This window comes from Triticum urartu, chromosome 6 (assembly GCF_003073215.2).
Source record: "Triticum urartu cultivar G1812 chromosome 6, Tu2.1, whole genome shotgun sequence".
Taxonomy (NCBI): Eukaryota; Viridiplantae; Streptophyta; class Magnoliopsida; order Poales; family Poaceae; genus Triticum; species Triticum urartu.
In genome coordinates, this window is record NC_053027.1 from 50,653,746 (window position 1) to 50,669,878 (window position 16,133).

At 44.3% G+C, this 16,133-nt stretch overlaps 2 protein-coding genes across 8 annotated transcripts; both read right to left on the reverse strand.

Annotated features, from left to right (window-relative positions):
• Positions 1-643: 643 nt before the first annotated feature.
• Positions 644-10,387, reverse strand: LOC125515486 (protein SENSITIVE TO UV 2). Of its 2 annotated transcripts, none has more exons than XM_048680966.1 (12): positions 9,562-10,387; positions 9,439-9,477; positions 9,125-9,222; positions 8,732-8,846; positions 8,320-8,646; positions 7,571-7,639; positions 6,695-6,777; positions 4,800-5,072; positions 4,604-4,710; positions 3,611-3,762; positions 1,951-2,147; positions 644-1,247 (listed from the first exon to the last, which is right to left on the reverse strand). In XM_048680966.1, exons 1-12 carry the CDS (start codon positions 10,261-10,263, stop codon positions 935-937), a joined length of 2,475 nt encoding a protein of 824 aa, XP_048536923.1. In that variant the 5' UTR covers positions 10,264-10,387; the 3' UTR covers positions 644-934. The 2 variants fall into 2 exon arrangements, with proteins under 2 accessions (XP_048536923.1, XP_048536924.1); XM_048680967.1 differs by having other exon boundaries at positions 8,732-8,843; positions 9,562-10,386.
• A 215-nt stretch (positions 10,388-10,602) lies between these two features.
• Positions 10,603-15,679, reverse strand: LOC125515487 (transcription factor HBP-1a). Of its 6 annotated transcripts, none has more exons than XM_048680970.1 (14): positions 15,276-15,677; positions 14,724-14,874; positions 13,671-13,736; positions 13,479-13,562; positions 12,993-13,076; positions 12,826-12,879; positions 12,710-12,740; positions 12,575-12,632; positions 12,445-12,496; positions 12,310-12,346; positions 11,998-12,215; positions 11,293-11,370; positions 11,082-11,207; positions 10,603-10,937 (listed from the first exon to the last, which is right to left on the reverse strand). In XM_048680970.1, exons 2-14 carry the CDS (start codon positions 14,775-14,777, stop codon positions 10,845-10,847), a joined length of 1,035 nt encoding a protein of 344 aa, XP_048536927.1. In that variant the 5' UTR covers positions 14,778-14,874; positions 15,276-15,677; the 3' UTR covers positions 10,603-10,844. The 6 variants fall into 6 exon arrangements, with proteins under 6 accessions (XP_048536927.1, XP_048536928.1, XP_048536925.1 ...); XM_048680971.1 differs by having other exon boundaries at positions 11,998-12,143; positions 12,710-12,749; XM_048680968.1 differs by having other exon boundaries at positions 12,710-12,749; positions 15,276-15,676.
• Positions 15,680-16,133: the final 454 nt, after the last annotated feature.

A 16,133-nucleotide genomic window follows, 5' to 3' on the forward strand; every position in this document is an offset into this window, starting at 1 on the left:
AGCCCTCTTTGATGACGTTTCTCACTTATGGGAGCTGCCTGTCAGGCTGAGTTGGGAAAAGAAAAAAATATTACACAAGCATGCCTTGAAGAATGAGGAAGAACTAACATGTTTATTCATCGACAAATTTTGGTTTTTCTTATCATTGTGCTCTCGTATTGCTGGGAGTTGTTAACTTTATAGTATGTTTTTTTTTCAATTGTTTGGATTGCTTACCACATGTGTTATGTGGCTGATAGCATCTGTAATTAGCTGATGTATATGTCCGTAGTTCCTCTATCTGAATTTCTTAAGCTTTTAACTATGATAATAACTGAGTCCTAAGCTAAGAAATTTAAGGTTGGAGGTCTTCGGTACCAAATATTAACTCACTCCACTTCCTAAATCTTACCGAATGAAGTGTAGTACCTGGCGAATATGTTTTAGTGGCTGTCGTGTCAACGCTGTTACTGAACGCTCGAGCATAGTTATTCCTCTTTCAAAGCTATAATGATATGATGCAACAGCCGATGAAAGCTACATTGTCCTTACAAGGAAGGAAAATCTTTTGTCAAAGTCTTCCTCACGTGATCAAATGTAAAGAAAAAAAATATTGCAAGGGAAATGTAGTTACTTGTTAAATCAGCAGAATTGGCCATTTTGCAAAACTTAGCTGCCAATTCGTTTTCAATACAGAAAAGAGATGATTGTTTGCGGTGAGAAGTACAATTTTGCAAATACATTCCCCTTGTTGCTTTCGTTGCCCCCAAAATGGTGAGTTATATCGCACACCCTACCTTCTGTACATCACACCAGCCAAAAGTTATTTACTCACCCCAGCCAACCCAAACAGAAAGACCCTAGTACGGTTAGCGCAAAACAAGAGATCTCTACTAACCTAGAGATATATATACGCCCCAGCTGATTCAAATGTTACAGTGTTGTCCACACCCAGCTATCTTGGAACTCTCAGAGGCTTGCCCGAGGCGCCTGTATCGCAACGCTCAGCTGTCGAATGCTGTTGCTCCTCCAGGAAACCATACACCCGCGAGCGGAACTTCTGGGCCAAATCGGCGAGATCATTCGCCATCTGAGGGTTTAGCTGCCTCAAGGGGTACTTGCTCCTCTGGGGCAGCCGGTTCGCGATGTCGATTGTCAACCCCGCGCACCGCTTGCTCCCCATCAGCACCTCCAGGGTTGGCTTTGAAAACATGGCGTGCGAGGCTAGTCGGTTTAGAAGGATCAGAACTTCTCTCATCAGCAAATACCTGCGTTGAAAAATTATTATTTGCATCAAATGCAAATAGGGAAGCACAGGAAACTCTCATGTTTACGTTGTTCAAGAACACAAAAACATGTAATCTATGATAAAATTACAGATTATTATCTTGCAACAACTGTTCAGATTTGCCATACAGCCCACACTTTATGTGCTTGAACAGTTGGGCAAAGCAATATACAACTAATCTTCAGGTGGGCTCAAGCTCCCTAACAAAGAAATACAACTATGCATCCAAACTTCAATGAATTATTCCTTATAGTAATGTATCTTAGGACAATAAGTTAGCCTCCTGATCTATTATTTGTGCAACTATTTTACAACATTTTAAAAATACTGAATGAACAAAAAGGTACTCCTTCCGTCCCATAATATAAGATGTTATTACATCCAATATGGCGAATGATATGATGGGAACAAAGGGAGTAGCTTCAAAGTTGATGGTCAACTCAAGAATAACATCTTATATTATGGGACAGAGGGAGTAGCTTCAAAGTTGCCAGTAAATAGCACATACTCCCTCCGTTCCGTATTACTTGTCGTAGGTATGGATGTATCTAGGTGTATTTTAGTTCTAGATACATCCATTTCTGCGACGAGTAATTTGGAACGGAGGGAGTACATTCATGCTTAGATCCAACAAACTGAGGGAAAAAAATGCTCAGTTCAGGATGGAGAAGTTTGAAGAATACCTTTCATTCAATAGCTCATGTACCTCGGTTGAAAAATCAACTTTGCATTCCATCTGTGAAGCAAGGACTTCCATGGTCAACTCAAGAAAACTAGCACCGTGGGCAGTCACTGAACCAAGAAGCACTTCATATCCCAATTTGCCACTAGAAGCTATGTACGCTAATAGATTCACAACTAGCCGACAAAGCTTGAGCTCCTGAAAAACATCAGCTTTCTTTAGTTGATAATAAAATTTGGAAATACAAATGCTACACTATTTAGCTATGATGAACTTCTATTGTTGCAATCAAAGCTTAAAACTTTGGAGGAAATATTATGCTCATGCAGCAATGTTTTTAGCATGGCAGGGGAAAGAACCCATTACTCTCTTTTTAGGGTGCATTTGATTGAGGGGAGCCAGAGATATCCACTTTTTGGGTGCCGCCGACTGTTTGGATATCTGCTGGATGAGGGCAACCACCCTTTGCTTGCACGGGTCCCGTGAGTGCAGGTGAGGATGTACCCCCAAGGCCCGTCTGAAGTGCCCCCCCCCCCCCCCCCCCCTCGTAAAAATAACTGCATCCTAGTGCTTGAACTACTGTACATTCAGTCACGTGAATTGCTTGTATAACATGGGCTAATCTCACCACATCTTCACAATAGGTCATCACAACCCAATGTTTATCCACATCCGTCCGACCAAACAAAAAAAATGGCTCATCCCCCTGACCCAACCGAACAAAAAAGGGACATCATCATCCACGTAGACTTGGATATCCCCAACTCAACCTGGGAATGGGGCGGCTCATTTGGGTATTTCCGTGCGGGATGCTGATTGGTTTCACTCTGGTTGGGCTATGATGGACAGAAAACGCTAAATGGATGGGGCGGTGCGGGTGTAGCACAAAAGTGGTCTGGATTGGGGTGGTGCGGGCAGGGTCCGAATGGAGAGGCCATGGGTTTGACCCACATGAGTACAGCCGCTCCAGGCCAATAGCCACCAGCCGCAGACTCTCTACTTCTATGGGGTTTCCATGGCTGCCGCTATGCACCGCCGCCGCTGCCATCATAACGTGATGCCGCCAGCATCGTCCTCCATGCACCCCGCCGGCACCGCTTCAAGTTCTCACTCTCCGCCATTGATTTGAGCGGCGTGACATGCCAAGCCATCACATGAGAAACGGCCGAATCAAGAGCTGGCAATCCATGCGAACACCACACCGGTTTCTTGACGTTTGCAACCACGGCCACACCAAGAGGTGGATGGAGCTGAGAAACTTCAGTTCCATACGGCACGACCATACCAAGACGTCGTGCAGATTGGATAGCTTCAACCACGGGCTTGTATGGTTTGAGGAATCGGGTTCAACCGAAAAGTTTGGAACAGTTTGGTGTGGGTTGAATGGAAGTTTCCCATGGTCTGATGTGGGTTGGATTCTGCAAATTGTTCTGCAGACTGGTTTGACTTGGATCTTTGACTTTGTGTGAGTGCATTGGCTTGGATTCGGTGTGGGTTTCAAACAATTCCCAGGCTGATCCCCAACCCATCCCTCTTTGACCTCAAACAAAACACACCCTTAAATCAAAGGTTCCAACCTATAAATGCTACAGACAATAAGTTAAAGCTAAATATGTTTATGCAGAGTCCTGACTGAATCACTAAAGAACAAATGAACATACCAGAGAAGTTGTTGCTTCACAAGTCAAACATTCAGACAAGTCCTTAAGAACTGAGTTTATAGCTTGTTGTGGTTCGTTTTCACATCCAACAGTTTCCATCAGTTCAGAACCATCTTTACCTCCACTGCAAAGCATCTTCAGCATCACAGGGCCTAACAGCAAGGCAGAAACAGGTATTAGTTTGCAGTTACTGGGCACAGGGAAATCAAAATAACAGCAACAAAAAATGTTTGTCTGTCCCAGTACATCTAGTATACCAAGAGGAACGAACGTGGCCAAAATAGCATTTCTTTTTGGAGCACGTGTTTTTTTAACAGAGTGAACAGTTAGCAGAAAATATCTGTAACTTGGAGAATTGTATAGAATCCTTGCGAGCACCATATTTACGTTTAAAGGTCCGTGCATTGTCATACATAGGCAATTATTTTTAATATGCAAAATGAACCCACAGTTTTAGGCTTTTAACACCACGACAGCATAAGTCCACAACAGAATACCTCCAGAAGACCACGATATGACTCGACGCAAGTTTCTCCATGACCAAAAGTTATACATGACAGTAGACCATCGATAAATACAATTTACATTAAAACTTGAGCACTGCATCAGTTTTTTTCAAATAAAATGGAAGAACTATATGATGCTAAGTTGCAATAGAGATACAGCAACCAACTTAATTTATGAGAGATGTCACACGCAATTATGTACACGATGTGTGTTTGGAATAAGCCAGTTAGGCAGCAGGAAGTTCAGGAAATTGACGAGGGTCCAAAACACTTCTATCATGCATTTAATACAAGTTTGTGATTGTCCAAGCATTTATGTAATTATTTCCCCCTAAAATAGCTAGCAAATTCAAGGGATATGGTGTCAGGCAACTAAATATTCTGCAGAAGGCACAGTGGAGCATTCAACTGACAAGAATAGTGCTCCATATGCAACATATTATGTTCTTAAATATGGAAGATAGAATATCTAAGCACAAGAACTTACAGTTCAAAAGCAAGAAAAGTAGATGCACCGAATGCTTCTTTACGAGCAATGCATTCTCTTTCTGCAGCAACTGATGCAAGCTTTCCATTACAGAAATAAAGCCAAATCTGAAAGTAGCAGCATAGTATATTAGGCGTCAGCATTGGTAATTTCAACCAATTTAAGAAAAATAAAGATTCTTCACATGTTTGCTTACTTTTCACGCTCCCCTTTGGAATCACTGGTCCTTACAATGAGAATCATTATGGATAATGCATCAACACGAATACCCTCTTCTGAATATTTTAGCGCAATTTGTAGCACTCCAGTGAAGAATGGAGTCCAGAATGTACAAGGAAGAAACATATTTCCAATGTGAAGTCCATCTTCCTCTTGGTCAGGCGTATTCAGCAAAGCAGAACTGTGTTCTTGATTGTTCCTCTCCATTTCCATGTTATTGTCAACATATGTCTCAATAGAAACATTGTTCCTGAGGTTACACTGAGGAAAATCGTATTAAAGTTCATAAGCATTACAGCCTACCATTATAAAGAAGTGAAATAAAGTAATCATACAATCTGCAGTTGTTACTTTATTAGTGCCTATTTTCAAAAACTGCACTTGGTAGAATCTATAAAAAGGAAAATATCCAGGCAAACAACCCTTTTGCTGAAAACTCTGCAGAAACCATGTGTACAAGTTTTAGAAGGAAAAAAAACTAAGAAGTTCCATATGTAGATGAGTTTTTTTTTTGACACTTTAGGTGAGGTGAAGTCATATAAACCTGAAACTTTTCAAGTTCAAACTGATTTGCATTTGAAAGCTAGAAAAAATAAGTCAGCATTGAGTAGTGTTCATTTTACATTTGAAAGCTAGTTCCCAAATGCGCTGGAGAACAACGTATCTTGGTCCTGGATGACACTTTCTCCATTTCGTTGATATTGATAACAAAGTATCTTGACCTCGTTTCTTTTTCTTGTCATTTGACTTCATGGAATGGAGTTCTTCTCATGATAGTCACACAAGAGAAAGGAACAAATGAAGCAAATGATTGACCTATCATATATCATCCAAAGAAAACCTTCAAACTAGTAGGTTCGGGCTGAAGCAGTGGAAGAAGAGCAGGAAGTGTACTCCTCCTGGGACTTGGACTCGCATAACTACTAGCAATCATACCTATTATCGACGGAGTATTAACCTTAGCAGCGCAAAACCGGTGTTGGACAGTGGACTACCTCGTGAAACGAGGGCTGGATCATCCTGAGACACGCCTCCTTTGCGACCAGGAAGGACAAACAATTTTGCACCTGCTGTCAGAATGCACCTTCACCCAGCAGGTCTGGCATTTAGCTTTGGCCAGACATGGACTTCATGGCATGACCCTCCACCCAGTGCGGTGATTGGTTTTTTGAGTGGTTCTGAGTGCGGCAGAGTGCGCTGGTCATGACAAGCTGAAGGCACTTGGCCACTCAACGTCTTCATGATTTGAAGGCTCTGGAGAATGCACAATTCCTGCATGCTCGACAAAGTATTGTCATGCTACCAGGAGCAGGTAGACTCCATTTGGGTGGAAGGAGGGCCATGGAAATTGGCAGGCGCAAAGATACTGAGAAGGGTACCCCTGCTCACGATACCCCCTGGTGTCTCTTAGGTCTGGGAAATAGCTGTAGCTCTAGCTGTAGTTCTGTTCCTTAGGATATATTTTTCTTTGCTTTTGCTGTTTTCTTTAGGTAGGCCTACGTGTTTTCGTTTCTGGTTGGGTTTTCTTTTGGTGTTCAGCTGTCATTTGTGTCATTTTGATGCCTTCTTTCTATAGTTGTTAATGTGTTACTATGGCTACTGGTTAACATTATCTAGGTTGAACATTTGACAACCCAAAAGGCATCCTTGCCCCTCACACAAAAGCAAAGAAAAGGCCACTGGATCATTAGAGAAAGATAACATTGATACTGAATATGGTAAAAATGGCTGTTCTGCAGTTCCCTTGTCTTAATTACTATTTTCTTTTAACATTTGTTTAGTCTTCCAAAGATACAGACAAATTGCTAACCACATAACAGCCATCCTGGGAATCCTGGCAACAAGAAATGTATTCAATGAAGTAAGGCATACCTTTGGTTAGACCTGGTTCCATGAGTGAGCAAGTTCTGCAAGATGCTATGCAATATCCGCAGCACTCTACCAACAATAACAGCCTGAAAAGAAAGGGAACAGGTAAATACATGGATAAACCAGCTGGCCAGTTGAAGTCCAAAAGTCGTAACTAAAAAAATGATTGCTTCACTTCGACATACATAGCAAAAGCTAAGAGGGTCTAATGACTATGCACTACAGAAGAGAAAACAATCATGATGTGTCATAGTTACCATTCTTCAAATCAGTAGAAACTGTATATCCAATCGAACAGACTCTACCTACAGATGCGTAGTTGCATAAGCAATCTATATAGCTATTAACACTAGCATTTTCCAGAGCCTACATAATGTCAACTGGTCAGCCTTTTATTCTTCAACTAAGCAACAAGCAAGCGAAGAGGAATAGAGGTGCTCAGAACTTATGTTCTTGGCTGGCTAGGATTTTTACACCCAAAACATGGCTGGAAATTGGTCAAAGGTAACCCTGTGTTCATTGGTAATTACAGAAAATCAATCATTTTCCTCCCCCAAAGGAATTACAAACAACACAGAGAACACCATTTTGCAATCATTCAAGTCGAATTAATCAACTATGTTAAAAATCATTAATAACCTAATTAGTACTCCCTCCGTCCCAAAGTAATTGTCATTGATTTAGTACAAAGTTGTATCAACTTTGTACTAAATCAGCGACACTTTGGGACGGAGGAGGTATTAGCTTATATGGAGTGCTTAGAGCTATTTCTTTTCCGATGCCAGTGAAGAAGCACAACAGATAGTCACACAAACAACAATGAAATGACTAAGTAAGCAAGCGTTGCTATGGAGATAAAGCAGGATAGTTGGTTCTCACATTACCGACAACACACAGATTTAGCAATGCTTCAAGAAGCGTCTGTATAGGTATGGTGTCACTATTCATCTGCAGAAACAAAATAAACCAGTTGGACATATGAGATGTTATTTAAAAAAAAATACTCCCTTCGTTACAGAATGTACCACGTAGTTGTCTTGGCTCTAAGTACTATATTCAGTGCATGCATGGAGGAATAAAACATAAAGCTGGATATTTGCTAGGTATATGGGGTATTGGGGGACAACACACTTATTTTGCATTGGGCTGTGAACAAAAACAATACAAAACTACCTTTTTTCAGAGGAACTAACTGGATTAGAAGGCAATATAGAAAGACAAGCTAACAGTAGCATTCTAGCTGTGAGAAGAAATAGCAACCTGTATTCCTATGAGGTCATAGGACGGTACATATGCACGTACAGGTGTGGTGGAAATCCCTTATACAACGAAGATGCTACACAACTAACGTAAAACAATTATACATGTGTCTAACACTAGCTACAGCATAAACAGAAAATGGGTGAGTGCGGTGTTCCCAATATAAATGGTGCATTATTCTGGTGGAAACAAATCGTGTATCACTCTGTCCTATCGCAAGGCAAATAAATTGTAAGCATTGTATAACAGATTTTAGCATTGAAAATAAAGTTGAAAAGCAAAGTAGAGTTCCAATCTTGAATGCATACTTGGTGCGAGCTGCAACAGAGAAAAAGGAATTGAAAGTTTTGTTTTTACATGACCATCACCTTGACAATAGTATCATATACTTCCGAAATAGCATTATTCATGGAGGAGCTCGCTTCAGTAGAGTTTTCACACTTGTCTGGCAATCTCGCAGATTGGAAAAGTGTCAACATTTCTTCTGAGCAAGAAGCAAGGATCTTCGAGATCAAACTCCTCCCTAACATACTGTTAGCTGGCCTGCCCCAGATTGCACATAGGTTGCTAGAGATGTTATTCATTAATACTTTCTTGCGCTCAAGATGTCCACTGCTCAGTGGAAGATCTGTTTGGACTCCTTTAGTCTTAATGTCCTTAGATTTGTTCCTTTCTAATTCGGCGTGGGCGCTTTCCTACCATTGACAGCAGAACTGATCATTAATGAAATTTGTTTCGACAATATAATAAAGAACAATACAAATAAGCTAGGCATAGTACCTCCAAAGATACTCTCTTCGTGGATGTCCAACAAGAACCTCTGGCATGCAAAGCCTCATTTGCAGGGGTATGGCAAGGCTGATCAATATCCATCTCCTTGCTAGAAATATCTCTGCTACACCAAAAAAATAAAATCTAATGTTAATAGCATCAAGCATGCACCCAAATGCAGTATGGATGTCATGTGAACCAAGTACAGTTTCAAAAAAGCATTCACTACCATCGAAGCTGGTTCAAGGCCAGTTAGTTATATTTACAGAATGTCATGTGAACCAAGTACAGTTTCAAAAAAGCATTCCCTACCATCGAAGCTGGTTCAAGGCCAGTTAGTTATATTTACAGAAGTTCACACAGAAAACATGTGTTACATCAGTTGAAGAGAATAGTACTTACACATTTGCCTTCTTAAGATTATGAATCTCTGCTTCTTTGGCCTCGATTTCAAGGTCTTTCTCTTTCATGCCTTTCTTCAGCTCAACGTGCTCGTTTTTCTGCATGATTGATTTGCAAGTAAATATGCGAGTCAAATTCAACACTAGCCTAGCTGCCATGAACTTGCAGCAGTCCACATCCCAGGGTAGGATCAAACAGGATCAAAACGCACCAAGCTCGAATCAGTTACAACACAGCATGGGCATTGATGAATGGTAAAACTAGTACTGCTACTATATGAACCAATAACAATAAGCTGGCAGTGAGATGCGCACCAAGTCATTCATCTGCTTCAAGGTACGCTCCAGCTCCCTCTGCAACATCCAGTGGGATCACAAGCATTGTCAGATCACAAAAAGGCAGCGCAGTGATGAAAGCACTATGTATGGCTGTCTCACCCTGAGCTCCTCGGCCGACTTGCTCTCTTTCTCCTTGGCCGCCCTAGGGAGCCTCCCCCTGGGCGGCACGGCCTTGACGCGTTCACCATGGGCCTGGGTCGGCGCCCTGGCATCCCTCTCCCTTGGCGCGCCCCTGGGCCGGTCGGGTCCCACCGCCCCTGTGATCTGGCAGTCGCTGTCCTCGGCCGCCGCCGACGAGGAGGGGCGCTGGGAGAACTCCCGCGGAGGAGAGAAGCCGCCGCCGCAGCCGCTGTCCGGGACGCGCTGGGAGAGCTCCCTGGGAGGCGAGAAGTGGACGGGCGCGCGGGGCGCGGAGGCGGGGACGTGGGAGGGGTGCGCGAAGGGGGAGGCGGCGGCGGCAGGCTGGTAGAAGGGAGAAGCGGGTGCGGCGAATGCATTTGGCGCGGCGGGGACGCGGGGGAGCGGAGCGGCAGATGCGGCGGAGGACGAAGGAGGGTACGAGGCGGCGGGGACGCGGGGGAGGGGAGCGGCAAACGCGGCGGAGGAGGGAGGAGGGCACGAGGCGGCGGAGGGCGGCGCGTGGTGCTGGGTGGCGGTGGCCGGGTCGGGAGCGGGGGTGGCGGTGCTAGGGTTGCGGGAGGCGGAGTTCTCCTCGGCCTCGCGGCAGATGTTGTCGAGGGACTGTTGGTTCGCCTCCCACCAACCGTCGTCGAAGATGTCGCCGCCGCCGTCGCCGTCCATCCCCGCGGGCGCCTCGACTCGCCTCGCCTCCCCTCGCGGCGGCGGAAGGAAGCGGTAGGCGAGGGTGGTGGGGGGTGGGGGCTGGACACTGGGGTTTGGGAGGCAGATGACGCGCCCTCCTGGGGTTTTCGGTCGTGCTATATGTCTACGTCTCCCACACACAAAATGAGGGAAACACTCTCTCAACAGGCAAATTCGCCCAACGAATCCACGTAACCTTCTTTTCAAATCACGGTACAAACGCAGACGTTCACATACACTCACCCCTGCAACGCACGCAGTATCCATATGAGCAGGAACATACACGAAGAGAAAAAAAGGGAGCAGAAATTTGCGCGATTTTTCACGGTGAGAAGTGCACCCATAATGATCTCTCTTTTCAAGCACAAGCACAGGAGTGAGTTCCGCGGTAGCAGCGACAGCATCGCCATTGTCAGGTCGATAAGAGACAGAAAAAAAGGAAGAATCATCTGATTGTGTGTGTGTGTGGCAGATCGGGGTCGCCAAGTTTGTTTGTTACAAGAATCATCAATCATCACGAGCTATGTAAGTAGAGTGGTAGAGGCCGCATGCGTCATCAGTCAGGGCTCCTTCTGGTGGCTGCCGCCGTTGGTGTCGCCCCGTTCGTTCATGTCGGGGACCGAGTCGCCACCGCCGGTCTCCCCTAGCTTGGCCTGCAGCAGGTGCCAACACCACCGTTTAGTCAAGCTCCCTTCATCTTTTTTATCCGTTTGGGCAAAATTCATGTGGGAAAAGCATATGGAAAGAAAAGGCATATAACCAGGGAGGCAGGGACAATGTGAGGTTTATTTAGCTACCTTGAGAGAGGTGTTCTTCGAAAGGAGCTCCTCGTATTCCTTTTTGATCCGGTCGAGCTCGATCCTGAGGGACGAGTTCTCTGACTTCAAAGCCTCAGCCCGCTGCCCGAGCTCTTCACACTCGGCCTGGAAATACCATGTTTTTTTTATAAAAAAAAGCAACTGGCGATTCCATGTGTACAGCTAGTATGGCATCGGTTTTACATCATACCTGCTTGCGCAGCCGGGACCTTCGCGCGGATTCCCGGTTGGACAGCTTCCTCTTCTGCTTCTTCAGTTCCCTTTCATCCTGAATATTTATTGCCAAGAATACAATTGTTATTACCTGTCCTACATTGATACATGGAGAGAATGGCGGAATGCTATAAAAATTAACTCCAAAGGATGGTATCATTCACACATGGTAGGATCGGCTATAGCTTTCCTATCAACCTCAGTTCTGAACTGAATGGGGAAAAAAAGGTCCACCAGAAGGTTTTGTTCAGTGGACTGTAGATATGTTCTGGTATAACTGTCTTGTCAAGAACTACACTTGGGCACAATAATTAACACATCAAACTGGTTTCACATTGAACAACGAAAAGATATCTCCAAATACAGCCGAAGTTCAAAAATGAAACAAAATGCCATCAAAAGGTTTGGCTTGGTGGGTGGCAGTAACATAATGTATGACTAAAAACTAAAGTATAAGTAGCACGGTTGCATAGCAACTTTGGTTCAGTGGACTCTAGCAGTGCAAATGTATGGTCAAGCACTACACAGCCAGAAATGATTACATACCAAACTAGAAGCCCTCCCTTCTCGGAGAAAAACATTCTGGTAACATAGCAGGACATGCCAGTCTTCAAAGGTAAGATCTTAGTCTAACGTTTGTGCAGAAAGTAAGGCGAGACAGAGCATGTGCCAAGGACTTTACCCATTGCTCTCCTCGAGCTGAACCAGACGGTGCTTTGCCACGCATTGCAGGAACAGGTGAAGAGCCAGTTGCACCCCAGTAGTCCATCCCTATGTTCAAGTTTGTCGCAGGACCAGCAACTCCTCCTATCACTGCACCTGATTGTACTGGAACCAACGGCATGGGTTTATTAAATGTTCCATGCGATGATGAATGAGATACGCCATTCTGAGCACTGCCTGCATCACCGAATGTACCCTCCATCTTATGCAAACAAATGTGCAAGTCCACTTTATCTATCATAAAACTATAAATAAGCCCTCAAATGCCTACCATTTTCATTTACATCATTCTCCTTTGAATGTGAATCCTGTTGCAACAAAATTAGTCCACAAGTCAAGAGAAAGTTGAAACTTAAACCAAATAAAAGATATGATGTGCAGAGTAATATCAAAATATCAAACTCACGTTTTGAGAATTGGCATCACTTCCTTCACTCTCACTATCACTTCCGCTTTCACTGCAGGTTGAAGGTACCCTATAATTAGTTGTTCTGGAACTAAAGAAACTTGTAATTACCACACATTGCTAACAAAACCTGTTGGACGTAACCCCATTGGCAGATGGACCAGATGTTTTGCCAGGCTCATTTTTCCCTGAAATTATGAACAGAGATCAAAACCTGATTCCCAAGCTTAAAATAACCTTAACACTGATCTTGGACAAGACTTACCATTTGTTTCTGCAGCACCTGGTGCAGCTCCCTGAGCTCCCTGAAAGACATGTCAAAATTTGCATGAACTAGTGACAATCAGAAGAAAAAGAAGAACCAAAGAGATTATTACTTACAGCAGGTTCAAGATTTCCATTTGTTTGCATAGGATAATGAAATGGATGCACACCCTGTACAAGTAATTATTGATTCGTACGAGCATGTCAGTAAAATTGGATGCATATGGTGTGCGAATAGGAAGATAGCTTTGTAGATTACACTTGTCGGGTACAAAAGTTCATACAGGAGTAGTCGGGTGGGCATATACTGTTCCTGGTGGATACATCATATAGGGGGGTGGTGGTGTCCCGTAAGGTGGCACCATGTGCTGCAATTAACAGGTCCATATTTTTAGGTTTACATACAAAAAGCACATGCCTACATATAAACATGATTTTACAGTTAATGCAAACCGCCACCTGCCTAACTTTCACCCCTTTCTTCCTCTTACAGAATTGTTTATCGCTAAGTAAATAATATTGGGGAGACCTTTTTTAATAATATCGAGAAGAGAAACACATGTAATAAGAACTATAAATGGTCCATCAACAAAGCAGGAAAGATCCCATATTCAAGCTGAGGCAGACATCAACTGAGGTAGGATCAGATGATCAGTCCCTAATAATAGAGACCGAGATTTCAAACAGCACAAATTCATACTTTGCCGGTCTTGCTCTAAGCTGAACAGGGATTTATGAGGAAAAGGGACAAAGTTTCCTATAGAGGGCACCTGAGCTCCCCACATGTATGGATGAGCCTGGCCTGCAGCAACAGGAGGGGGGAAAAACCCATGTGGTGGCATCGCTGGGTAGCCCTGCCAAGATTTACAAGATAATAAAGTCAATGACAACACTAAATAACATAATTAATTCAGTAAAATAAAAGCACATCCATCTCATTGGTAAAAAAATCATAGAATAACCTGAAAGCCGGGCCATTCAGGGTAAACTGGAGCTGTAGTGCCAGAGGTAGTAGCTGGAGGTTGCTCCTGAGAATAGGAAAGTAAGAAACCAAAATGGGATTAGTAAAAAGAGAATGTTTATGACAACAGAAACAGGGAATTTGTATTTTGATCCAGCAAGGTATTTCCTTCCGTCAGCATAAGGAAACTAGCGTAGGTAACTAGAACTGAAGTACCCAAAATAGCTTTCGGTAATGCAGTCCATGCTGTTAAATGTTGGTTCAAAATAATGGCGATTAGACTGACAAGCTGTGGGATCGAGTTTTAACAAACACCTCTATTTTGTTAGAGCTCTATAAGTCAAAATTTTATCACGTAACTAGAATTTTTGGCGCTCCCGTACAGGCCATTAAACGCAAAACCCACCGCAAAATTCCTGCCAGAATGAACTAATCAAACTAAACAGTACCATCATCAATTCCATTTTATTCCCTTGGAAAACTCCAATTCTTTTATAACCCTAACCTTAGCTCCATTAATCATCTATCTCCTTGCCATGTGGGCCATGCCTGTCAGTTTTTGTGGTTAGTTCCATGAAAGAGAGAATTTGTGTGGTAAAGGTTGGGGTATTGCGTGACTGGTGCCCCAGATTGGGTTCCTTGGTAGTTACTAAAAAGGTAAGAGGTCTATCAGTGCCACTGCTGAACAGATCTATGCACTTCAATTACAAAAACAAGATTTGCAAGGCATCAACGTTCTTGAGCCAGCCAAACCATGATAATCTGAGTAGTAAAGAAATGTGCACTTCTTCTGCTATAATTTTTTAATATACAATACTTACACAAAGTGTCCTCTAATTTGGGTGTAAAACAAAGTTACTGTCGTCTTAATAATCATCATTCTAAGTACCATTAGGTGCTTGAGACACATCCAAACTATATACACAGAAACACGGGAAGGAGCACGAAAAAAAAAACAATCAATTTATCTTTTCGAGCAAATGGTCAGACCAAACTAAGCACCACAAGACAATCCATTCATTCGAAAAGATGAAGATGCGGCGCAATCAGGCACCTGTTCTGGTGGCTTCGAAGCCTTAGGCGGCGTGCTAGGATCGTTGCTCCCCATCGGATTAACCAGCAGAGCTTCCGGACGACCAGCTCCACCAATCACTCCATATCAAAACCAGTACACCGACAACTCTGGGTGGCAGGAAGACCTAGAGCTGCAACAGGAAGGAAATCATACATTGTAGCAGCAAGTAAAGAGCAAGTTTTATCATGATAGGAGCGAAAGGTTCGAGAATTTCGCAGGCAGGGCAAGATTCCACTGGCCAATCGAGCAGTAAGCTAGAGCGATAACAAGGAAATCACACTGAAACTCAAGAGAGAACTCCAAGGCGCATTACGCAACACCTCAAGGATCCACACCAGCTAAAAATTCTGACGAACCGCCGAACCCTATCTAACTAACCCTAGCCGATTCGGACGCAGAGCCGGAGCCACGTCCATCCGGCGCACGGTTCCAAACCCCCCAGAGATCAGAAATCCGCGGGTCCCTCGTCCAATGCGAGTGATGCGCCACGTAACCCTTCCGAGTGTTTCAAAATTTACCAGCAGGCCTCACCGGGCTCGGGCTTGGGGCGCGAGCGACTCGCCGGAGATTCGAGGGCCGGCGCGACGCGACGCCGGCGAGGGCACGGCCACCCACACGAGCAGAGGAGCGGCCCTCGCCGAGACCAGCAAATGCGCGGCGGCGGGGGAGGGAGGGATGGGGGATGGAGGAGGGATTGGGAGGGAGGGAGGGAGGGATCGAGGAAGAAGAGATGGAAGCTCCGCGGGGGGCGACTGCGTGGACCGGGTTCACGGCGGACGGCGGGCAGGAGGACGCGGGGACGGGCCGCTGGCGCGCGGGGCCCGCGGTCCAGGCGGGCGGTGATTGGTGGGCCGGGTCCACGGGCGGATATGGCGTGAGCAAGAGCAGCAACTGGCTGGGTAGATGGATGGATAGGCCGGGAGTGGCCCACTTGGATGGATGCTGCGGCGGCAACAACCGTCGCCGGCGCCATGCTGGCCTGCCCATATCCTCTCCCTCACTCTCTTTCTCTCAACTAGGAGTAATTAATCATTTCTTTGTGATGAATTGTGAGGCCATGTCATATCAATTATGAATCCTTAATAATGCAAAAGGATGGAGATAAAACTATTTTCTAAAAGCAACTTGGGGAATGGGTGAGGGTTATAAGAGTGGAAACCGAAGAAAAAAAAAGGAAGTATGACTGCGGTGTCATGGATTGTCGAATCTTATAATCAAAGCACGTGGGATTTTGCGAAATTATCGCCCCGGCGGCAGACGGCAGTGGATATATGAAAGTTATGTCCTGGTCGGGTTGTCAAGAAATCAGGGTCTAAGGTTTAGGAGGATTATATTTCACATGAGTTTTTCCACTGTGAAGGGATGGAGATAAATTTAGATTTTTATAAG